This window comes from Cephus cinctus, unplaced genomic scaffold, assembly GCF_000341935.2.
Source record: "Cephus cinctus unplaced genomic scaffold, Ccin1 Ccin1_scaffold0123, whole genome shotgun sequence".
NCBI lineage: Eukaryota > Metazoa > Arthropoda > Insecta > Hymenoptera > Cephidae > Cephus > Cephus cinctus.
The window spans coordinates 532,081-556,743 of record NW_014332857.1 but is presented as its reverse complement, the minus strand read 5'-3'; the positions used below and the strand labels follow the sequence as shown (position 1 = coordinate 556,743).

The window sequence follows — 24,663 nt, the reverse complement described above, 5'->3', positions numbered from 1 at the left end:
CACTCGACACTGGGACATCAAGATCAAAATTAGATCATTAACATGCTGTCGATCAGACTGTCAATCCTTATTGATCCTCCATGAGACATCGGGAGACATGGCATCAGTCCCAATTCGTATACAATAGAAATGAAGTAGATCAATGATCTAGATCGTGCAACTTGTAGTCTTATGGAGTATCTATTATAGATAATATTTTACTTGATTATCTCAAAGATCATTTATAATGATCTAGCAAATGAAGTAGATCAATGATCTAGATCGTGCAACTTGTAGTCTTACAGAGTATCTATTATAGATATTTCACTTGGTTATCTCAAGGATCATTTATAATGATCTAGCGAATGATCTCAGGACTGCATGCGTATTGTATAAACTCATAAACGCGTATGAGAATCGCAAGCCGAAAGGCCCATTTCTATGGGCAATTTGACTTACGACAGTTTGAAAGCAAGCCGAGTATTCGTAGGCGTGTGTTGAAACGTCGGGACGTCGGACGTCGGGACGGGTTTTGCGTGGGCCTCGGCATATTACATCTGGGGGCCCAGTCCAGAGTTTATGATGGACGAGACAGGTGATTATGCGTGTGGAAACTACCAGGAACACACACGCCTACGCGATACCCTGTGCCAGGTTGAGCCGACATCTACTGGAAAGTTGAAAACTTGAAGGTTTTCGTGTAAGGCCCACGAATGTCTCCTGCGGTGTTTCTTTGGGTCCTCGCGATTTTCACGCTTTCCATCCAGTGAGCGAGGATGGAAATGGGGACGTGTAAATAAACAGAACTTTAAGGGTCCAGGTAACAATTGTTCGATTGGTCATGGATCCTTTCACATTTTGCTCCTTGTATATCCCTCTCAGGTCCCAGATTTCAATTCTAAGATCCTCTTCTGATCCTCTTTCAACTTCCTGTAGAATGAGAACATTAATTTTTTAACTTTTCATTTATACTGTAATCACTCTCTTTTATGACTTATTTAATTATTTTTCTGTACCTTTATAGTCAATGATCTTTCCATTGAACCCTATCTCAAGTCATAACCATAAGATAATATACTATTGGTGGGATCTAAAAATCGATAAATCCTGTCGCTTAAACAACTTGTCAGAAAATTGACGTACGACCCGCCTAACCCCACAGACGTCAGAGTCTTGCGTGTCGAGTAGGATATTTGATTATTCCAATAGAACAGAATTCAATGTATTATTCAAGTACATACGAGGCCCAATTTGTGTCACTTGAATATCGGGCCTTATTGTTGTAACTGGTGAAAAGATTCTTGACAGTCGTGGAATACGGAGTAGGTGTCTCATTAATTAACTGTAGCGAACTGACGGTGACAATCTTCAGTAGCAGAAGACAATAAAAGTCGAAAGGAAAAAGAAAATGGAAAATGTCCGTTTGGCGTGTAAGAACCATAAAACGATAAAACTCTATTTGCCTGTGAATAACGGTGGATGATATATCGATACTTCACATCTACGTGAACGGCCTGTGCAAGTATTTATTTTATTTCACTTCAACGAATCATCCAATCGCTGGGAAATTATCGGGTTCAATAGTGTCAACATCATTATGGCTATCAGGCGTTACGGGTTGTCAATGAGAATACATGATAAAAGCATTCACAGTTGGTATGCTTTCTATTTATGTTGTGTGTTTATATACTGTGCTATAGGAATACTCGATTTGATTTGCTTGATGATAACATTATTGATTTCGGTACTGGTTGGTGAAAGTTTTTATTATTTATGGTTTCTATTAGATTTTTCTTGATTGCTCCTTTTGGACTTTTTTGAATTTTTCGATTGGTTTTTATTTTCACAGATTCCATCCGGACAGCAACACATGGGGTACTGATCATAGGGATCTGTGGGGAGACCGACGTTTCCTGAACATTCGCAAATACTGAAGGGCCTGTAGGATATGTCTTCTTTTGAATTATTTGGACTGTCATTTCTGGAACAACAGGATGATCTTTTTCGTCTTTTCTTCAGATTAAACTCCTTCGAGGATTCTGATTTGATCGAGCATCTAGATTCGGTATTCATTGGTTTTAATGAACTGTCAGATTTTTTGGTTTGCTTTTTTCTACAGCTTTTTAAATTTTGACTTTTTTCCGGGGCTTTGTTCATATCCTTGTTTGTCGAATATGGTTCCATTAATCGTAGGGACTTGTTGGAGCACGAAGACTTCATGGTTTTTGAAAAATATATTTGTATGATTAATTATATATATGTATTTTTTGGATTTAACAAATGTTTACGAACCTCGATTGGTGGTTTTGACTTTTTCAGACAATTATTTTTGGATGCCAGAGAAGATGTACTCTCTTGTTTTATACTCGACACGCAGACTGACATTTCGGTTGCACAGTCTCTTAGGCAACAATTTACTTCGATTTTTGATCTGCTTCTATTTGCGTTTTTGTAAACTTCCTTCATCCTTTTGACAGTCCTATGGGATTTTTTTTTCAAAAACGGTAAAGCATTTTTCTGTATTTTCTTGAGTCCTTGTTTCAGCTTCTCCGTGAACTCGTCCGAAAATGATGGCTTCTTTTCTTTTTTTGATTTTTTCTCTTTAGGCGCTTTCTGCGGTTTACAAATTTCCATCTTCGATCTACAGAAAATTGATTTTTCTAAAATACATATTATCGCAATTTGGATTATGAATTGATAACATACTTTGGTCTTTGGCATCCATTGATTCTTTCATACAAGCTGGAATCTCGTTTTGGAGTTTTGGAACAGTCTGCAGCACAACCACGTCCCCTTGCTATTTTATTTATTGAAGGCTTTTGTATTGGAAAAAATTCGAAAATCTCACACTGTGAAAATTTCTCTTCCTGAATTATCAGAGTATTTACGGATTTTGAAGATTTCGCACATTTTGACATTTTTAAGGACTTTGAACTTCTTTGACTTGTCTCGGATGGTTTTTTTTCTGCGAGACTTCCCGTACTCGGTGCCGCAATTTCAATTTTTATTGAAGTTTTTGAAATTGTCCGCTCCTCCGAAACTAGTTTTTCTTTCGATTTTGATTCTTTCGATTTTTTTGGACAACATTTCATCCAGGATTTCTTTTCCACTGGAATAATTTCGAATTGCGATTCTGGACAAATTACTTGCACAGGCTCAGGACACGTTGCTGATACCAATAAAGGATTAGAACGTTCAGTTTTCTTTACAATTTTTATATTCTTTTCGGATTTCAGTTTTTTCGCATTTTTTAATTCTTTCTCTTTTTGCTTCTTTACCTCTTTTTCCTTTTTCTCCATTTCCCTTTTATTTTTTTTATCCAGTACTTTGTCGTTCAGCATCTTTACCTCGTTTACCTTTCCGTCGCAAGGAACTTCGGCTGTCACTAAATGCATTTGATTCCCATATTTATCATTGCAAGTCTCTTGAAATTTTGTAAATTTACCTTTCCCCCCTTTTTTCGCATTATCCTCCTGAGTCGATTGCACTATTACACAAATTCAACACAATAATACACCACCCTTTACCATAAGACAATACCCATTAACCTAAAACACAAAAATACTCACTATTCCAAAGCCGACATAAATTTTAAACATTCCTTAATCCATTTTTGAAATTTCACGTCATTCACTTTAGAACAAAATAAAGTCTCATTAACCATGATGCAGAAAAAGTCTCCATACCAAAAATTTTGTATAAACGTCTCGAAAATTAGTTAAAATGAAGATGAGATAAAAATTTCCAAGTTTTAAGCTACACTGTCCGACATTTGTCAGTAAAAAAAAATCACATGAACAAATGACAAAATAAGGCAGTGTGAAATTTGAAAAAAAAAACCTTTAACCTCCATAAAAAAAAAAACAATTAACCTTCTCCAAGTGTTTCCGGCTCCACTTATCTCATTTTTTTGGAATAAAGTGGCGTCTTTTTATTTCCAACGCCAAGCACCTGCTCTGCTTAACTTATCTGCGTGGGAAGATGGAAAAGGTATTTAAAAGAATCCCATAAATAAATGTCGCCATTAACGTGCTTGCTACCTTTCCAACGAGGTTTACTACGTCGACTACACTCAGAAATGAAGCTTTCGATCGACTTGAGACGGCTAGGGCTAGGAGGTGGCACCCTGGGAAGAACTCTCCCACGATAAATAAGATAAGTTTTGGATCCCATTTTTATATTTTCACAATTAGTAGGCGGACATCTTGCGATAATAATGACTTTTTCCGCATCAAGTTCCTTGATAGAAAATTGGAACTCATGAAAATAAATATGTAAAAAAATTTAATACTTTTGCACGTACTGAATCTTCGTCCATTTTACGCAATCTCCTCCACTTCCGTCGCAGGGCCTTGAACCACTTTCGAACTTTGAAATTCACCTTTACGAAATCTCACACGATCGCTCGTGCACGTGTATTATCAATTATTTCCTTAGCGCTGTGTACGGTTTTCTGAAATTGTCAAACTGAAATTTCGATATTGAGGTTATAATCATGTTTGACGAAATTTAATAATGGTTTTGGAAATCTTTAAAGGTGTCTTCTCTTCAGATTTTTTATTCCAAAATTTCATTATCACGTACCGATCGTCAGAGAGTACTTGACTGTCGTTATTCTGCGATATTTTATTTTTCGTTGGGATTTTTTCGAAATTCATTGTTCTGTCTGAGTCAAAATGAGTTTTTTGAGTGTAAACCTTAACATATCCTGATATGACAGCTGGCGATGTGTCCTAGCGAGTAGAAGATTTTTTTATGATATTTATATTCACTTAGGAACACTTCTTTTTATTTTTCACTTACGGATTTTGATTTTGAACCCGTTAATATCCCAGACCCTTTTGTTTTTCCAGCATTTTCACTCGTAAATGTTTCTTTCGGCATTACTTCCTCTTCCAAGATCAACTGAGAGGCTGTGCCACTCCAATTTTCAGATAAATCTTTTTTGATTTCTGTACATTATATAAATATTTTCAAAATTACTTAGCTCTACATATTATTTTTAACACGTTGACCGCCACGTCACCCATATATATGGGTTACGTTTAATTTACGCTGGGCGGTCAACGTGTTAAATTTACCAAATTTATCTTCGTCAGACTTGTCTATCGATCCTCTAGCATATTTTTATTTCTCACTTTCAGATCCTGTCAATGAATCGACTCTGCTTAATTTTCTTGATGAAATTTCTGGTTCACTTTTCTCTGTAGACATTTCTTCAGAAATTTCTTTATGTACTGAATCCTGCAGAACAGAAGAATCCTTGCATCCGATTTTGCAGCTGATTTCGGTAGTGCACTTATTCCTGAAAATCATAATTTTTATGAAACTTATGAAAAAGAAATATTTAAAAAAAACTAACTCAAAAGAATAATCCTTCTTCTTGCATGCTTCAACGGAGCCACACGATCCGGATTCCTTAATTAATTCAGAATCCACTGGCAATCCTACACGACATCGAAATTTTTTCGATTCCTGCTGATCTTTATTACCTCCTAATGGCAAATTTTGATTTTCCTTAAAACTTTCCAAAAACTTCATAGTCACTTGCATCCCGTCAAGAAACCCATGAAGATGAGGAAGTTTTTCCTGACAGCAACCAATCCTTCTCGATTCCATAATTTTCGCATAACTGTCAGGATTTTCAAAAAATTTCCTCAATTCTCGAATTTTACATTCTAAGCACTTGAGAGCCTTTCGTGCAGCATCCACATCAGTGATGATCTTATCCGGCGTTTGAGATTGCCCAACGCTAGTGGAACTTCGTCTTTTGCACTAGAAAAATTTTAGAGAATTATATTAAACCGTGTAACAAAAAAATATATTTTTATTCAAAATTTCAGTACCGGATATTTTGTACAGTGATATGGAACATCCACTTCGCTGATGTTGCTCTTCAGTTCATGAATCTTACGAAGAATCTCTCGTATCTGACGTTGCGTGATATCTTGCACCACTTCATCCGTTATAGTCGAGGCGTTTCTGCACCTTCTCTCCGGGTACCTGGTTCTAGTGGCAGGCGTCTGCTGACAGGAATAATTCAAAACTTCACGGGAAGCTGGAATATCGACAGCGCGGATGTCCATTTGTTTCGTTTTCTGATGATGAAGTAGCTGCGTATTGCTGTCTTTGTCATTCCTCAATAAAAGATCCCCATCCTGCTTTTGTAAATTTGCACACAGTCGACGTAGCAGAACAGTACGTTGAACTTCCTGGAGAAGTTCACTCGAATCTATATTCAAAAGTTCTGACGGAACTTCGAAATTCCCTTTAGGTCTCCTCGGTGAACTTGATCTAGCTGAATTTTTTGTTGATACTCGAAATTAATAATTATAATTTTTTAAATTTTTATATTGGTAATCAGTACCTTCGGATTTTCTGCAGAACGATAAATCCGTAGTAGAATTGCTTGATTGCTTCATTTTATTAAAATTAGGTTAGTTTTTTATAAATTTGAAAATTTTACATACACTAAAAACGATATTCTATCTAAGAATGTTATCATTTTATTTTTTTATCTAGATTATCATACATTATACACAATTTTGAGTTTCTTCCATATCAAAATGGTTATGTCACTCAACGTATCGATTCGTAGCCCATTTCAGATCGGATAAGAAACAAATATTTTGAAAATCCAACCCAATAATTTATTCGATGGTACATTTTTTTTTGGACATTTTTGGCGAAGTCCCGACCGACTTTACAGTCCTCACAGGACTAGTATGTCGAGTGACCATTTTTATTTTTAAATCATTACCAGTTTCAAAATCAGTCCTACATCCACCATGAAGTCCATGTGCTCCGTTCCAAATTTGAGATTTCTTAAAAAGAATATGACCATCCATCTCTTCAGAGTCAGCATCCACACAAATATAATCATCACTGTATTCTGGCTTACAGCAAATATATGTAGCCGTATTTTTGAAAAGATTATTCTCCCAAGCAATACGACTTCCTGAAACATAATAAAGAAGTTCAAAAATCTTCAAACAATTTTTTTTAAAATACACATACTTTTCAATAAATTTTCTCCAGTATTCCGCATTATATTTTGGCTTTCACTTTGATCCTTCCACGACCCCATTGGTACCAATTCTCCGACGTGCATACCACTTAATGATTGTCAAACTACCGGACAAGAAATGCCCGGAAAAATTCCAAAAAGTGAAAAAGGACGTGAGTAATATTGCCACAAGGAGTAAAGGGATCAGCCACCTCGCTACGAAGTTGGACAACTTCCAGGACGCTGCAAGATCAAAGGCACGTTAAAAAAAAAGTGGACGTAGCTGCAACGAATCAAAGGCATTCAAAAAGGAAACCTCTACTGCCTTCTTTAATTCATTAATTAAAACGTTCGCTCACACGATGATTTAATGCACTCGTCCAACACGGTCACATCCAGATCCTGATCTGTAGTCCCGGCATCGGCATCCTGTCCGTCTGTCACTCTTCTGGAGATCATCACGTCCGACTTGGAGCGAGCTAAAATCCTGGCGAAATTATTACCAGGTGAAATCTTTCTTTCATGCTGCTTGGCCATTTCTCAGGTACTACTTGCAGTTTTATTTTTGAAAAAGGCTACATGTCTCATTACTGTTAATTTAACGTGGCTTGGGTTATCGGAAAATTGATGATTTTTGACAAGAAAATTAGAAAAAAAAAAAGAAAAATTATAATCACGTCAATCTCGGATCAAGCACTCTGAGTAGGTTCAATGTATTCTTTTTACGAGATCAGAAATAAAAAAATAGAAAAATAGAAAAAATTTATGTCTGTTCAAATTTGAAAAAGTATTAAGTAATCCGGTCAGCCGTGAAATACCCCACTCGTTCATGGTGTCTTTTTCTATAATGTAAACCTAAAAAATGAATCGCTATTAATTTACAAAGAGTCTATGGTATTCATGTGCAAAGGGGATTTTCAAAAAAAACATTTGATCTTCACGAAAAAGCGATCTCACGCATTTTTGAAAATTTTTTACTGAGCCGCAAAAGCACGAGATTCGTATTGTCATTCACGACGAGCAGGACTAACACGATGGTATTCGTACAGTCTGAATCACAATGGAAAATCATGAAAAGTCAACGAGATTGCCGCGGAAAATCGGTCCCTTCATCCATTCAATCCTCGCGCGGTCCATTCACTTGCAAAAGAGCGTATCGAGGCGACTACATCTTCGGTGACGCGTAAAAAAGGTAGAGCCAGAGCTCGTTGTGAAGATACCCTAAAAATTGGTAGGACTACGACTTTGAGTTATTCAAGAGCAAAATAGTCTAGGATCGGTATAAGAATTATATTAAGGTAGTTTCAGATCGAGGATTCATCTCGGGAGATCAAAAATATTTAAAAAATCTTCCGGCAGTCGTCTCACAAAATTTGGACTAATAAAGGAAAAATGGAAATTATGAAAATAACAAAATACGGTATAAACGGATAGAAAATAAATAATCCTGTACGCGTAGACTTTTGCCTCTTGGGACACTCGTATTTTGAAAAAGTCAAAAGGTGCGTAGAAAATTTTCGAAAAACATTTACTTTTCGGCGACTTCGCGCAAGCGACAGATCGTAAATCTTCATTGAATGGATTGTTTGCCAACATGGTGGTATTGCGTGGGATGAAAGGTATCCTATGGTGGTCCATGGGGTTGGCAAGAGGAAAAGACACCGGTCGCGCCGCCGTCAGAATCCATAGAAATCGGCATAAGGCAAAGCCAAACGAAGACCATTTGTCGCGATACGGGAGATCTTCGAGATCTCCTGTAGGGGTGACAGGTACGAGACAGGTAATACACCAAGGGTGCAAGAGTACCCTCTCTCCTCTAAGGGATGACTCGCACCAGGCTAAACTTGGGATTACAAAAAGCGGCGGCCGCAAAGTCAAAATAAAGTAATTGTTGGGCTTTTGTCAAGTTGCCTTTAAGCTTCTTTTCAATACTTGGCTTTAGTCAGCCTATATATTCTGGTACAGTTGATTCTGCATGGATTTTCAAAAAATTCAAAAGATCCCCAAAACCACCCAAAAGTACAAGATTTTACGGGGAGTACATGCATGGCGTGTGAGGTTCATTTTAAAATTACAAAATAGAAGAAAACAGAAAGAGTTCAACTAGTTTATCGTATAAAATTTTATAAATTTAAATTTTCACAATGGATCAAGGATAAAAAGTATGAATATTTTGAAAATCCTTTTACACTTCTCTACCCTAAAATTCCGTACAGCTAAGCGCGTCTTTTTAGTTTCGCCGACGGATATCTACACTCATCTCTCAAGCAAGAGAGCTCTGTTTCCTTCTAAATCCAACAGGTCCCAATACCGCGACGCGTACAGCCGCAAAGAAAAAAGAAGAAGAGAATAAACGAAAAGGACCTCCTATGGCTACCATGAATAGTAGGTGGTAGCCAGATCGATCACCATAAGATTGTCAACGCAGCATCAGTTGAAGACTTCAAATACTAATCGCCTTAACGTAGTCACACGCGGCCACACACCGGCAGCCATCCTGGGTGGGCCCCATAAGACCCCATGGATTCTAACATTATGCAGGACATGAGCATGGCGTTCTGAATAACATAACCGATGACGTCAGAATTCCTAAAAAAAAAAAAGCATAAACAATAAGGAAAAAAAAGTACTTAAAAACCCATAACACCCTCATAACCTCAAAAAATTCATATGCAGAAAAATCAATAAAAATTCTTACCATAAAAAAAGTGTCTTTTACCGCCAAAAACATTTCCAATCGATTTCTCCCGATCTACCCCTAAAGTGTGACATGGAGAAAGAACCAGCCCCATAGCGAGACCACCCTGTGTGTCAGAAGGTGAGCGGTTCGTTTCATCCTGAAGGACATAGATCACCCTGTGTCGCTCTGTTTACCGCAAACGTCCAAACAAGCCCATCTCCCGTCTATTAAGTACCCCCAGCATCAAGAGATAGTAGGGAACCCGGTGCTAGGTATATATATACCTGGACCAGGGATGGTGAGTGAGTGAAGGTAACGTAACAGAGAGCCAACGAATGGTGAGGTTGGGTACCTGTAGTCATTGATGTCACCGCGTCGGGGCGTGCCACAGAGACAGAGAATAATCCTGAAGGATCCTAGAGGGAGTCGCAGTTTTCTATGGGATCTATCGATCCTATCTTGCGACACCGCGACATCATTTCCTTGATCCGCCGCAAGGACCTTTTTCTGGACTCGTCCCCTAAAACACCATAAAAATGTATATATATATAATTCACTGTGTGTATGGTACATCTCATATAAATTTTATTGTATTTTCGTTCTATATTGTTTATTTGGAAATTAATATAGTAATTTTTTCTAAATTTACCTAAGATTGATATATGCTTTATATATTGTGCATTGAATGGGTACTGGTATCTTTGTCTATGGTACCCATTATGCTTCGGGGTCTACTGGGTACTATGTATTCATTACGCCTTACATGCAGGGGCGTGCTCTTAATGATTAGCTGTTTGGTTACGCCCTGGCAACAGCAACCAGGAGATGGAGGAACCACGGCTGGTTACCATCATCGTTAACGAGTTCAGTAAACGACTAATGATAACGAGTAATACAGGAAATCGATTGAAATTTGTCCCATAAGAAATCCAGGATTATTAATCGAAGCTTTTTCAATTCTGATTAATTCTGAATATATAAGGATAAGCAGTGGCAGACATATTTCTTCCTTATATAAAATTTTCAGAGTCGTACAACCCTGAAAAATCGGTTGTAGTAATACAGAGTCTCAAAAGATGGCAGCACAAACAAGAGCCTAAAAATCTTCATGGTTCCTGATGGAAGATCGCAGCGAGAACAAGAGGCTGGGAAAGGAGCAGCTGCTGTTGTATGTCGAGATCATACATCACCTAGGTTGCATTCTTTATTCCCACGCGACATAATACCACAACGGGACCCCTCTTTACTCTACCTCAGCCTCCTCTTCGAAAAACGTCGCCGTAGCGTCATCCCCCTAAGCAAAGAAGGACATTAGCAGTTTTACCAGAAGCGTAGGAATTAATAATGTTCCTTTCAAAAAAAAAAAGAACAGTCTGTTCTTCAAGACAAAGAGTACTTATTTTGAAATAATAAATTAAAACTTCACCCTGAAAGTATCCGAACACTACGTTATCCTCTGGACTAACGTTAAATTCGGGTACTTTAATAACGTAGTCATTACTATTCAGACTAACCTATAAAACTAAATTGTTTTAGGAAAAAAAAGCCCACCTAGTGGTCATCAATAACAAGATAAAAATTAGACCCAAAAGAAGACGAGTAAAATATCCTTCTTCAAAGAGTCGTTTGCCCTGCCGAAATAATGGCGCCCGTTTGTCAAAACACGTCAAAACATCATCCTGGGGTCTTCGAAATTTCCAGCGGGTCGGTCACGCCCCGCGATGCATCACCTCAGGGTGGTAGGTAACTATCGTCGTTGGCCCAGGTAGTAGCTCCAGCGCGAATTCCAACGTTTACGTGTGCCGAGTCACGGCAAGAACATCATTCTCGTTATTCCGACGACCAAGGTGGAAAATGGAAACTTGGTTTAACATCTTAGCCGTTCCGGCCACTATGGCTGCCATGGCCGTCCCGGTCTGCCATGTCAAGAACCGCGAATCGTTTGTCACGAAAGAAAATGGTCGAGACTGCCGGACCACGTAGTGCTTTATCTTTATTAGCGTTTCGCATGTCGTGGCAAATATTTCCGTCTTATCTGCCGATTAGGAGAATGTTGGTAGGTGACAGTGATCGTGTACCGTAATGCTTCGGTAGTAATGGCGTTTGGTCACGTGATCCTAGCAGACGAGACAATGACGATGACGTAAGTAATAAAGGACCTCAAGAAGAAGAAACAAATAGTACAGAGATCAGAATACAGATTTAAAAAGAAAAAGAAATAAAATTGACAATTAGATAAGTCATAAAAATCAAAAGTGAGGTTACCCTCTGATATTTGCCCTCTGTTGACCTCATGCTGAAGGGATGAGCTTGTAGGTTAAAAAGGGTTGTGTCGAGTAGGTTTGAAAAGTGCGAAGAATCTGAAGTAAAGCAATCGATACACTAACGAGCCCAACAGTGTAACCTTTTTCTTCTTCCTCTTCTTCTTCTTTGCTAGACCGAAGTCTCCTATGGCTACGCCAAGGGATAATTCGCACGGCACGGACTTTTATTATCGTCCGGACGCCGGTCGCCGCGAAACCAGTTGGCGTCTGGGTAACAGGCGTAATCGACCAGCTCGCAATTAGCCGAGGTGGAGGTGCGTTAAAGGGTTTTCAACATGGAGTCTGGTAATGGTGTTCTCGGTGGTTGAAACTGGGATGATTTGTTGCTTCCGTGCGAAGCAGACATTTTCGCCATGAGCCAGTGAAACCATCACGTATCAACTTAGTAGCCACTTTATTCCTGTAATATATAGAGATTCAAAATCAGCCATATATATGATATATTATATATATATATACCACCATATTAGAACATCTGCGCTCGTTACGTTAAACGTGTCGTTACATCACAATACCCATGATAAATTATTCCTCAATGGGGATACAACGCACAAGAATAAACGCAATGATGGCAACAGACACTGTCCTCCCTAAACGGTGAGTCCATACAGTACAAACATGGCGTACAGCAGTGATTCTGATTTTCTTGTCCCACCACAATACTCAATTATCCCCGGGGTGGGTTTCGTACATCTGCCAGGATGAACCCCAGGACGGTGAAACTTGTTTCCCCATTAACGCTAGAGATATCGCTTCATGAACACATTATAGTCCCCATGAGGACGAGGACGACGACCGAGAGTGGTAAACGCCTACAGCGAATATTTAATTCTGCAAGAGATACGTATAAGGATTTTTAAATTTACCTGCCGATCGGGTACGCCTTCCTCAGGTTGATCATTCCTGATTGATACACCGTGTAGTGAAGCTGCATAGTGTTGATACCATAACAAACTCAATACACAGAGCTGTTGTAAAAGCTTCATTTAGTAAAGCATCCAAGAAGGTAGCGAAGGGTATCCTCAAGGCGGTCGGGTAAGGCAGGTACGTTCCATCCAGGTGATCAGATTTGATGGACCGATCGTTATAGGTTATAATTACCTGGAGCTAAACCAGTCCCTATACGTAGCCCAGGGCTACAGTCATGTTCTCCATCGTATTCCTGCTCCACCTTTTCTCCCATCCTCTTTTTACCGGTCGCCCCATACACTGGAAACATGGCCGCATGCTTTCTCGCATGAGGCAAACAATGGCGGATACAAGAAGCAGGCTGTTTTATGTTTACTGGAGTACCGATATTATATGTACCTTTTTTTTATTCATCCTCCACACTCTGCTGTCACGATAATCAAACAGAGATTTGTAGCCCTGAAAAAATTTTTGGACAAATTACAAACGAAAAGAATGACTATGGTCGACGTTCTATGGTGCTACTTGAGTCGTCACGTAATAAGGTAATGATAGGTATACCTTTTGTTCTGGTGTGCGTATTACTCGATGATAAAATCGTTATTAATACTTATCTCTGTCACGCGAGAGACAAATATATCTGGGTAATTTAGATTTGGATCTTGCGAGCTGCACGTGAACGGGCATGATTTAATTTTTCCCGCAGTGCCCCGTGTATGGTTATATGGGTATCTCGATCGCCATTACTGCCCCATTAACATCACACCACAGCGACAAATATACCTTGAACTTGGACAGCCATTAGTGGTGGCCATTGCACTGGATACACCTTTGAAGAAATAACTCTGGATTAAAATATAAAATAAAAAATGGAGAATGGGGAAAAGAAAAGAGGGTAGAAGTAAAGCAGCATGCTTTATGCTCGGGCACACTGGGTAACATATGTGAAGAAAGGCCCTGAATATGGGCTAATTTGCAAATCTAACCCGCATCAAGGAACACCATGGTACCCCATAGAATACAGAAAGAACCCCTGATCTGGGGTACCTACCATATAGGCAGGACCATTCGAGTATGAGAATGAAGGAGCCAAACGGCTGTCTAGAAGGCGACCAATCCCCATGCGTTTCTCAAGCTCTATTAATCCCATGGGATTTGCCATGGGGTTTTTGCCTTCGTGATCCAGCGGTGGGGTGGCGCTGCGGTCGAGTCTGCGGTTTGATTTATCTCGCGCCGCTTCACACGCAACCGCGATAACTCAGCGGCCCTTAATTTCTATTTTTCTGCACACACACACACACACCCCATCAGAGACCCTAAGTGCATGGTAGACAGTGCACGGTAACGCGAATCATACGTGCTTGGATAGACATAGCAAAAAAAAATTTCCCACGTGAGACTATTATAGGGATGAAAATAATTCGAAGGAGATATACAAGGGAAGATCGTGGACCACTGTGTTATAAATCCCATAGGAGAACTTTGACGAAAGATTCTTGTGGATTATTTATCTGGTAGCTGTTCAGGTGGGCGTACAAGCATTGCGAGCAGTGTCGGGGTATGAATATGAGAATAAGAGAGGGAGAGTCTGTGATATATTGAGAGACTAAAAGGGAGAGTGAGAACTCGCAAATGACGGCGCGATGACGCCGCATGCTGTCCATTGCTAAGAGAAATGGATAACGAGAAGCAGCCATTGGAGTATATCGCTTATGTCATGGGGATATTGATTATGATAGTGGTCACGATCAATCAAAAATCAGAAGCAGGAGAAACTCCTCACTTCCTTCCTTAAGATATTTTCTGGCAGTGCTAATACGAAATTTATTTAGATAATGAACGAAGTGGAATATACCCAGATGACTGTGTATATACTTTTATTTGGTTAGTTCTATGATACTGATGGTGAGTATAGAGAATCCTAGAGTATAGAGTAATCCTATAACACCCTAGGGAGAAGACTCAGAGGCTAATAGGAGAGATCTTTCGTAGGGGGTGGAGCCTCGAGTTACAGGGTGTGGCCCCCGAAGAACTCGAAGGGTAGTTAGTGCCAGGAGGAAGTAGAAGAGGGGGAGTGAAAATGATGTAGGTTCTTCGTATAGCAGGGTGAGAATCGGCCGGATAAAGGGGGTCGGTTTTCAATATGAACCAGCTGGCGCCTCGCACGCGGATCATCCTCGATACTGATATTCCTTCTGGTTGGAGAGCGCCTTCGCCATCTACTTTTTCCATCCCTTGTCAGATTGAAAAGAACAAAGAAAACCCTTTAGCCATTTCCACTTCGTGATGTTATTGCTATGGCTTACGAAATCTACTCTACATCATTTACAACTTCTGACAATTACCATTGCTGTATGAAAATAATAATAGTCTACTCAATACATAACTTGCTTTATAGAAATGATCTTAACACTTAGTCAACCGCGTGCGTTAGAGCGAACTGTACGTTCTACCCATTCGGATAACTAAGTGTTAAAGGCGAATACGCCATATTCGTATATGTATTCGTATAAACTAATACCTTAAGAACTGTCCGTATAGTGTATCTAGAATATTTTCTTAGGACCGTGAGGATTCCAAGACAATTAGCCATTGCCAGCTGGCAGTCGGATACCAACTGCGACTGAATACGGGGATGCGCGTGTCCTGGCAACAGGACAATGTAAGAAGCCCGCCGAGTTAAAAGCGACAATGAAAAGGCGCATCTACAAGCAAAAACATGACTACCGCCCACTTCAGCCTTGTAACCAGCATCCTCGAGATCCAAAAGCGGCTCCATCTTCCCTTTCTTATTCTCCCTTTCCGCTTACAATCTAGAACCATAATAACCACCGGGGTATTATTGTAAAAGTCGATGCTAGTCGCTCAGAAACCGAGCGACCAACCACAATGAAAGCCAAACGTACCCAACAATACATCAGATTTGTTAGAGACATACCAACAGGACACAACCGGCGACAATGAATGTGACACAATGCCAACACGTGTCACGTTTACGCCATTTCCCTCCGTCCTAAATTCCCGTGAACGTTACTCGTCCAAAAACGACTGCTGCGACGTCCGTCCCGCGAGAGCGTCGGTACAATCGTCAAACGTCGAAAGAGCACAATGGCGTCCACCAGCAATACCGACCGAAGGCCTTAAGCACCTGGCAGTTGTATTTAAAATAATCGAGTGTTCTTTCATAACCATAAATCGAAACGATCTACTGTGTCCGTACGTATCTTAAAACATAATTACGTAAAGATACGTTACCTACGCTACTTAAAATCTAACCTCTAAAATGTCAATAGATCCTGCTACGACCGTGTTTTACTTTATCAGAATACTTGAAGCATGAGGCCACCACAAGTGCATACCGATCCACTATGTAACCATGGAAGCAATACGAAACTACAGTTTGTGTAGCCAAGAGGAGAGAAGAGGTTATAATTTACACGGAGAAAGGGCGAGTAGCGACAGCATTAGTAGCTAAGTGGGTCCTACGTTATCCTATCCCCGTGTGTTATGCTGGTACCTCGCAAGCAAACGGAGCCTCCAGGCGATTCCTATCTGCCGCTGCCACCCGACACACAGAACACTGAGAACCACCCAGATTACGATCTCTCGCCGAGCTACGAACGCGCCTTAACCCATGTATCTGCGCTCTGGCACATTACGCACGCCACCGTCAAACGCAAGCGGGACATTACCATTTTATGGGAATAGTCCAAAGTGGACGAACTTCTCTCTGCCACTAGGACCTTCATAACAATCATCCTGACTGGTAAATAATTTAATGATGAGTCACAGTTTTGGATTTTCATTTTAAATCAATTTTTTAATCGGCATTATATGCAGATGCGATACCAACATGCATTTTGAGGTTAGATGTCACCGCATACCTGCTGTAATAATCTAATGTTTAATGGAGGCGTGAAAAAAATGTTAAATTGAGTTTTTATTATTATGAATATACGGATTTGTCTTGATTATTTTTTTTTTTTTGTTAGATGGGAACGGTAGACCTTACCTATGTGCTATGAGAAATATGGCTTCTCTTACCTTACCAGTCTACTCGAATTAATTAGGCCGGGAATGGCTGCGCGACGACCAAGCCACCATTTTATCTTGAATTCCTGCGGGATCTGGTGCCGCTGCTTCCCGGAGAGGAGCAGCTAGTCGTAAAGCAGATAAGTTGCCGCCTACCGACGAGGATTCTCTATATAGTAACACTACCGAAACGGCTTCAGGACTTTGTGCGGCAGCTGCGACGACCGTTGCGGGCTGATATGGCCGAAAGTTAGTCAGGATGTTAGGACGACAGGAAAGGATAAATCCTGATAGATTGGATCGTGATCTTGAGTTTCCGTCGACGATCAAGAAAAATTCATTGACGACGATTCTTTTTAATGGAAATCTCTTGTAGTTCTCAGGACGCAGGTTTATATTAGTTTTCGGTATTCGTAACTGCAAGGACAATGTATATAGATATACATACGATACAGTAAGTTTACTTGACACAATATAAGAACCAGACATAATACAAATAATTTGAAATTAAAAAGAATTGTGAATTCATATGGCAGGTATATTATTTACGACTTGACGCAGCAATCTGAAGAATTTTATGACGTGCAATGAGTATCAGAGAACTGAACCTGATTATGGAACCACTGGTCTGCCATATTGGAGAACGTGCGGCTCGCCTAATTGGAACACTCGTGAGGGTCTACGACGCAACGCGAATTCCACGACGTAATTACCGGATAATTACGAGCTCTTGCTGAAGCCTTTGGCAATGTAATACAAGCATATCAAGTTTGGCCCGTGACAACCCCATGTCTTCTATTATGGAGTTCATCGACTAACCGTATAACTTGAACCACGTGATAGCTGGTTGAACGTTCCGGATGATTTCCTGATAAAAAATGAGGGGCAATTTGTCCGGCGAAGGCTGAGCATAATAATGCAATTACACTTTATATGCGACCGACGTAATCCCATTAGCAGGCAATATTTTAATCTTAAATTGGAGTTGATCATCTTGTAATTCAGAATGAGCTAAAGACGCTCCTGAATTTCATTTTTTTAATATTTCATATTTCACTCTTGCCTCAAGCTCTCTCAAGGTGTTGATCGTCATGAGATCTCATACTAGGATATAATTATTCTGCTTCATCAAATGGATCCTCGGAAAAAAAGGTATTCGAATTCTCTTTGGTGGACTCAATTGAATCATCCTGAAAGACGTTGAGTTTGCATGGTTAACGAAAACGTCTTGTGGACTTATTTCGGTAAGCTCGGCAGGGCGTGACGAGATGGTAAGGAAATAAAAAAATGATTGTAGGTACCCACGAACACCACTCAATTCAGATAATGGAATGACTTGATCGTACCACCACTACACTACTATCACCATCACAATCAAGATCCATCCCAGCATCACTGGCATCCACGAGCCTGACTCTCCTCGCATACTACACAGCATCCTCAAGGTCTTCACTCTGTGGAATAAATAGGCGGTCCAGGGTGCGTCATCGAATCCCAACCATCTAACAGTATATCGATTCACTTGAAACACTTGGGATATTGTCAAGTCAAAAGTATACCACTACAGTAATCTTATTCAAAATGATTGTCAGCCATCTGCACTGAGTTATCGTCCTGGACCACGATGTGCTCTTTCATACTCTTTGACTATTGAAGCATGAAATATATTGAAAACACAGCAAGTGAAGATTTAGACTTTAGTTCTTTCGTCTTCTATATCACAAGGAAATGGTGACTTTATAGCAGACAGTGAAACCGACATGGAGGATTAGATAAAAGACCTGAATAAACCCTGGACTGTCTGAACTCCATCCAAGACAAGACATCCGACAGGCTACTCGCAAGCCGTATCCATGGCAAAAAGAAGAAGCAGAAGAAAACGGCATCATCATAACAAACAAGAGTGTGAGGAAAGAGAAAGGCGGTACGAGAAGAGTCTGGATGTTCCTGAGGGACACCCTGGAACCTGATGGCTACGTTACAAGGAACGACAACGACTAGGTAGTAAAAGAGTAAATCTTTCTTTCTCTCTCTCATTGTATAATGTATCGTATACTGTAGGAGAGACAGCGGAATGGACCCGATGAGGATGCTGCGGATGAAGTAAAAGTTACACACAGGATCCAAGTGTGGAGTATGGTGCTGAGAGAGGAGAGTTTTAAAAAGCGCGGCGTGGCGATGGCGGACGGCTCGATCTAACCCGACTTAACTACATAACTACATCTTTCTTTTACGTTCCTCGAGGGGCCCTCGGGCCCCTTCTATCTTTCCTTTTCTTCTATACTCCTGCTGCCTCTCGTCCTTCTTCTACTTCTATAGGTCTCCTTCTCCCTCTTCTTCTTCTTCTTCTTCTTCTTCCTTACTCCCCATTTTGTCTCCCTCTTTCCCCACTTACTCTTCTATCCACTTTTCTCTCTTTCATTCCAACCATCTTTCTCTAACACTGCAGGCTGACTGGCTGACTGGCTTTCCGTTATAGCGATCCGCCAGAACCGCGCCGCTAGCGGCATGGAAAAAAGGCGGCCCTAAAAGAACTTCATATTTTTTATGCTCTGACAGCGACTTGGGTGGTCCAAAATGGCCGCCAATGATATAATATAGTGCTCTACCCAAGAGCCGAACGTCGCGAGCTACGAAGAGGCTCACGTGCGTGTACACGTATTACTCGTTCTCCTGGGGTATGTAATTATTCTGGTCTTTCTTTTAGATACTTTTATACCAACCTAACCTTACCTTATACTCACTGCATTAGAACCCAACTACTTCGTCAACTGAAAACAATTCCTCCACTGACCATTACAACCAGGTACTTCGTGACACGAGATAATTAAGGACAGTGGCAGACAATTTCCTCAAATTATTTGGAATTTTTTCTCCAACACTAGTTTCAATGTCTTATCGTTCTAATCCACAATGGCTACTGTATAAGATTATCTTTGGGTAAGTATCCCTTGTGTAATATAAATTTAATTATAATTATCCATGGACTTTCATTTCCATTACAGTCAGTATAATCAAGGCGACTAATTCCTCCCGTACCGATGAGCTAATTGCAGGACGCTTTATGCTTTATTGTAAGCATATAGGAATGGCCGCTGGCGACCACCATTAATAGGAGTGAACATATTAATCTGCGATCTGCATACCGCGTGCTCCTTAATGAGAGAAAACGAAACTACCATCGTACTTATGAACGTCTCTATAGCTACGTCATTAGTCATGTCAAGAGACCAGACCTGATGCCTGTCTGTTCAATAAGAATTATCGAATAGCAACGTCCGGTTATCAATTCCCATGATGATCGAATAAGGTAACGACTTCCCATTAGAGATGCTTTCAATGTAAGTTATAACTGAAAATAATGATTTCACATAATTATTCCTTTCTAGGTGATTTTAATAGATTGGAGATTCGACATGACCGACAAGTCTACAGTGATTAGCTGGTATTAGAATATTGATAGGTGATAAATGTACCGGAGAAGTAGGTAGGACGATAATGAGATGCTCATTAATAATACGGTTATTAATGCATGACGCTTTGAATTAATTACTCGCAGCGTGCGTCGTTTAATGTGGGTGGGTATATTAATATTCTACACGTGTATGCAATGAGCTAAAAGGAAATCGATATTACAGATGAGTATCTTGAGAGTATGACTTTTCATATGGAGGCGTCGGGGACGTCATGGCGTCCTTACAATACGATCCGGATGGCGTGAACGCCGTAGCGAATTGCAAGCTGTACTTTCGCATTTCGTCACAGGTACAATGCCAAAGGCCAATGTCCATCCATTCAGGTACGTCATTCGGGTAATCCTAATTATCCTGAAGATAGCCGAGACGAGGACGAGCAGGTAGAGCAAGTAATTATCTTCGTTCCGGGAAAGTCAAAAGAGAAGCGGCTAACTTCAATATTGTGACGTCGCGTTAGTTCCAGCCGCGAAGGATGTTACGGAAGGTAGGAAACTTTAAAGGAATTTGACCAACTGCAAGGATCCTTCCTCTTCTTCTTTTTCTTCTTGTTCTTCAGCAACCTCGGCTGGATAATGACAGAGCGCTGCTACCGATCGTTTCTGAAGGAGAAATCTGCAGCTCGTGCTGTCGGTCCGAACTTCTTTGAAAATGGAGTGAAGAGGGCTGCGTCGAGGAATATGAAGAAGAAAAATAAAAGTGGGTTGCCCTGAAAAAAAGAGTAAGGCAGATAGAAAAGAGACTGAATGATTCGAGCAACCATTGGCAAGACTGCCATTTACAATTGTTTTGCTAATTTTCGAACACTTCTTCCCAGTTTTACGATTTGGCCCGTAATATGTAGTCGTCCAAGAATCCTGGTATATGGAAACCAATTCCAGTTGGGTAAAGGGCAATCGTTAACCAACGTTTACGGAATTCTAAACCCTGAGCAAAAATGACGTAGCATACATTACCCGTTGGTAATAATAAACCTGACTGTAAGTCTCTAAAGTGAGTCTATGAAGTCTCTAATAATTCATAAAAATTAGTTCAATGATTATACTATTAAGATACGTAAGACGACCATGCACATTGTATAGAATGATTTTAAAAGAGACTGTAAATTTTGCAGGTGAAGCCCCAGGCTTTTCTTAAGTAGCCTAAACGACGGAAATCGTTCCTCTCGTATCCACCATCTTCATCAAGTTAATACACTGCAGATAAGAGAACATTTTCGACACCCGAGATCTTATATCTTCATGTAAGGGTACGATCCTCTGTGTATAATTTTGTCATTACCCCCACTTTTGCCAGGCTGCTGCCACCCCAGGCTTCGATGATGATGATTCCGATGATGATAGTTCGCTCGTTATTACGCTTCGGACGGCCAAAGACGTTCTCTTCGTGTTTAGAGCTGGAAGCGATTGGCCGACGCCATTACTCACACCGTTTGCGCCTGCCACATGGCTCCGACGTCTTTTCTCTTCTTTCAATTCTCTTCATCTTCTTTTACTCCTTACATCTTATCCTTCAGCATCCACTGCTATCTTTGCAGCCCATCCCCTCTTCGTCTATCATATATTCTTATCCTTCTTCTTCTCCTCCTCCTCTCCCTCTCTCTCTTTCAACCAGCAAATCTGACGACTGTATAGAACGGCGCTCATCTTCAAGACTATTTTATTCGGTGCCCCATTCAATTATCCTAAGAGCGTTCAGCAAATTACTTTTATACCTTGAAACAGCAGCCAGGCGCAATCGTTTTCCAATGCTAAGAACTTTCGACCTATCTATAACCGCGAAATAGCTTTGATAGAACCTTCTTATGTACTACACTGATATAACAACTTGATTGGAATAATCTCTTGACCTATGACACTGAAAGGCTTTGATCTTTACCGTCTATCACTTGTATACACCTAGGACAATGATCGTTGTGGGAGAAAAAATATACGTAGAACGGATCTTAAGGTAAAATTAACTTCCATATACCATGAGGATGTAGAAGGAATGTGCAATGAAATTATCCAGAGCGGAAATCATTAATAAAGTCCAAGATCCACCTTCGCACTTAAGAATTTCAACTGTGACCTTTATCATTTTTTTTCTTTCTTTTTTTACCTATATCACTTAACGTTAACTCCAGTTTTCCACGTTACCCCATTTGTGTATACATTTATTATATCCTGAAGTAATAGGAACGTCACTTGCCACATTGCAACATGAAATATTCCTTCCTAAATTTTCCGGAAATTTCATGTTTACTTCGTTTCGCAATGTAATTACTAATTATACCAACCGAGAACCATCCCCTGTCTAATCGACTAATTACACGCTCATTGGACGACGTCTTTGGCTAATATTTCTCAGAAAGCGTCGATTCTTATGCGATGGCGTGCCAAGAATGATTCCCATAAACAGGAAGTGCTTTGGCTTTTACATTAGTTTCAGTTTAGATTTACTACTCATGTAATACGTACGATTCTTTTACTCTTACTAGCAGCCAGTCCGACGTTTGTAAAGCATGACATGACATGACACCCGTTTGTACATCCACTTATGAAGATGTCCCCGACGAATGGTGAGTCGAGAACGTGCGAAGCATTTACGAACGTAATGGGCCCGTTTCCGTTTATTGTGAGCCCAGGCGGGACCATAAGCGGCGTCTGGTGTGGGACGCGTCAGAGTCAGGTGAGTATAATCGAATTTATTTAAATATTGTTTTTGCATTTTTTTTCCTGCGTAAAGTTGATTTGGACAGGAGTGGGTTAGTGGCTGTGTCGTTGAAAAAAAAGAAAGGTTGGGTTCGCCTGATACCATTCTTCGCGGTTATTGCCTGGTGAACTGCCGGCGTCTACTTTTCTTGGCAATAACGTTACGTTAAGAACCCGACCACGTGTCGCGGATAGTGTCATATGAGACCGAAATCTTCAAATATTAGTGGGAATCGTGTGACCACGATTTCACCCCTGAATGCCACGTAATATCGTGCCTTTTTTTTCTCCACTTCGAGCGACATCTGCTGCAAATGGCTGCGAAAAGTTTACGGATGACAGACAGTTGCTGTAGGGCGACCAACTATTTTTGGTGCATTGGTGGAATATCATATTTTCATTTTAATACGGGAGTATATGATTGGGTATTGTTATGTGTTTTAATGATGTAAAAATAATTTTTGGTAAAAATGTTGCTCGATCTTAGGACAGTGTACTGCTGATTAATTTATTAGATACTGGGAAAATCACTATCGCCCGTTTTATTCGACACGGTTCAATGCATAATTTAACTGTGCTATTGGCCAATTAGATACTTGTATTTTTAAGATAAGCGTAATTTATGTATTAAACTGCGCTGAAGGAAACGGGCCTATATGAGGGAAAATGTATGAACGAAGAAATTTTTACAAAGCGGTATAGTGCTGCTATCTTGCATGGAGTTTATGAAATAGCTTTCAATTATTCAAGGTAGTAAATCTATTTTATCGACGACTGTAATGAAAGATCTCTGTACAATGAAACTGTTTTACCGACTACACTTCGTGTAGAGTGATTGACTGAAGATACCCCCCTAGTCTCTAAGTGATCTTGTGTCGACGATAAAGTTAGTGAACTGTAATTTTCGTAGTCTTTAAAATCCCCCAAAAAATACTTACGTGTAAAAAACTACGCCAAGTGCTGTGTATTCCTCTAATAAAAAGTATTGATATCAGATTATGGAGGCCAAGTACATAAGTCACTACATGTTTGCCTATTATATGATTTAGCACTGGCCCATCATTTTAATTGTATTTTCAAAATCTCTTATAACGTTTTCACTACTCTTTTACATTACTACTGCTTCCCGTAGTTGATTATGATTTAATGGTCATTCAATAATTAATAAAACTGTCGATAATTCCTTATCGAGTACTACTTGACGGGTCCGTGCATTTCTTGATATGGATTTGCGCTTATTATGCCAGTCATTAAATTCAAAACCAATGTCAACTTTCTATATAGAGCTTATTAACAATAACTCGTAAAAAAAATCATGGTAAGAGCTTAATAACAAACATATAGTTTTAGGATACTATTAGTACGTTCAAAGTAAGTACTTTGGAATGCCTGGCACGGACCCGCCAAGTAGTACTCGATAAGGAATTATCTACAGTTTTATTAATTATTAAATGACCATTAAATCATAATCAACTACGGGAAGCAGTAGTAATAGTACGTTGAAAGTAAGTACTTTGGAATTCCTGGCACGGACCCGCCAAGTAGTACTCGATAAGGAATTATTGAC

At 40.0% G+C, this 24,663-nt stretch overlaps 2 protein-coding genes and 1 long non-coding RNA gene across 15 annotated transcripts; 1 reads left to right on the top strand and 2 right to left on the bottom strand.

Annotated features, from left to right (window-relative positions):
- Positions 1 to 1,718: 1,718 nt before the first annotated feature.
- LOC112493642 lies at positions 1,719 to 4,212 on the bottom strand. 5 transcript variants are annotated; one of them, XM_025079822.1, is made up of 6 exons: positions 4,020 to 4,212; positions 3,852 to 3,948; positions 3,549 to 3,612; positions 2,686 to 3,466; positions 2,272 to 2,620; positions 1,719 to 2,193 (listed from the first exon to the last, which is right to left on the bottom strand). In XM_025079822.1, coding segments are annotated over exons 3-6 (1,578 nt in total). In that variant the 5' UTR covers positions 3,550 to 3,612; positions 3,852 to 3,948; positions 4,020 to 4,212; the 3' UTR covers positions 1,719 to 1,746. The 5 variants fall into 5 exon arrangements, with proteins under 5 accessions (XP_024935590.1, XP_024935593.1, XP_024935592.1 ...); XM_025079825.1 differs by lacking the exon at positions 3,549 to 3,612 and having other exon boundaries at positions 2,686 to 3,364; positions 3,425 to 3,527; XM_025079824.1 differs by lacking the exon at positions 3,549 to 3,612 and having other exon boundaries at positions 2,686 to 3,527.
- Positions 4,213 to 4,287: 75 nt separating this feature from the next.
- On the bottom strand, positions 4,288 to 7,666 carry LOC107274886. Of its 2 annotated transcripts, XM_025079827.1 has the most exons (10): positions 7,345 to 7,666; positions 6,997 to 7,228; positions 6,450 to 6,937; positions 6,347 to 6,357; positions 5,826 to 6,277; positions 5,342 to 5,754; positions 5,118 to 5,284; positions 4,783 to 4,931; positions 4,564 to 4,712; positions 4,288 to 4,446 (listed from the first exon to the last, which is right to left on the bottom strand). In XM_025079827.1, the coding sequence occupies exons 3-10, from the start codon at positions 6,482 to 6,484 to the stop codon at positions 4,413 to 4,415; spliced, it is 1,410 nt and encodes a 469-aa protein (XP_024935595.1). In that variant the 5' UTR covers positions 6,485 to 6,937; positions 6,997 to 7,228; positions 7,345 to 7,666; the 3' UTR covers positions 4,288 to 4,412. The 2 variants fall into 2 exon arrangements, with proteins under 2 accessions (XP_024935595.1, XP_024935594.1); XM_025079826.1 differs by having other exon boundaries at positions 6,347 to 6,937.
- Positions 7,667 to 15,977: 8,311 nt separating this feature from the next.
- Positions 15,978 to 22,447, top strand: LOC107275190. 8 transcript variants are annotated; one of them, XR_001539651.2, is made up of 14 exons: positions 15,978 to 16,114; positions 16,192 to 16,664; positions 16,891 to 17,384; positions 17,467 to 18,082; positions 18,228 to 18,409; positions 18,677 to 18,931; positions 18,992 to 19,608; positions 19,683 to 19,870; positions 19,936 to 20,240; positions 20,320 to 20,508; positions 20,569 to 20,890; positions 20,963 to 21,102; positions 21,221 to 21,383; positions 21,518 to 22,447. It is a non-coding gene; the product is annotated as an uncharacterized LOC107275190 (long non-coding RNA). The 8 variants fall into 8 exon arrangements; XR_001539650.2 differs by having other exon boundaries at positions 18,674 to 18,931; XR_003058140.1 differs by having other exon boundaries at positions 18,228 to 18,931; positions 18,992 to 19,064; positions 19,490 to 19,608.
- The last annotated feature ends 2,216 nt before the right edge of the window (positions 22,448 to 24,663 follow it).

Bases quoted from the DNA above. Each gene is read 5' to 3' on its own strand.
- LOC112493642 (XM_025079822.1), bottom strand. The intron at 2,621-2,685 runs GTATGTTATCAA...AATTTTCTGTAG, and splicing joins AATGGATGCCAAAGACCAAA to ATCGAAGATGGAAATTTGTA. The intron at 2,194-2,271 runs GTTCGTAAACAT...AAAACCATGAAG, and splicing joins AGTCAAAACCACCAATCGAG to TCTTCGTGCTCCAACAAGTC.
- LOC107274886 (XM_025079826.1), bottom strand. From the start codon at position 6,401: ATGAAGCAATCAAGCAATTCTACTACGGATTTATCGTTCTGCAGAAAA. The intron at 5,285-5,341 runs GTTAGTTTTTTT...TATGATTTTCAG, and splicing joins AAGAAGGATTATTCTTTTGA to GAATAAGTGCACTACCGAAA. The intron at 4,713-4,782 runs GTAAGTGAAAAA...TCTACTCGCTAG, and splicing joins CGGGTTCAAAATCAAAATCC to GACACATCGCCAGCTGTCAT.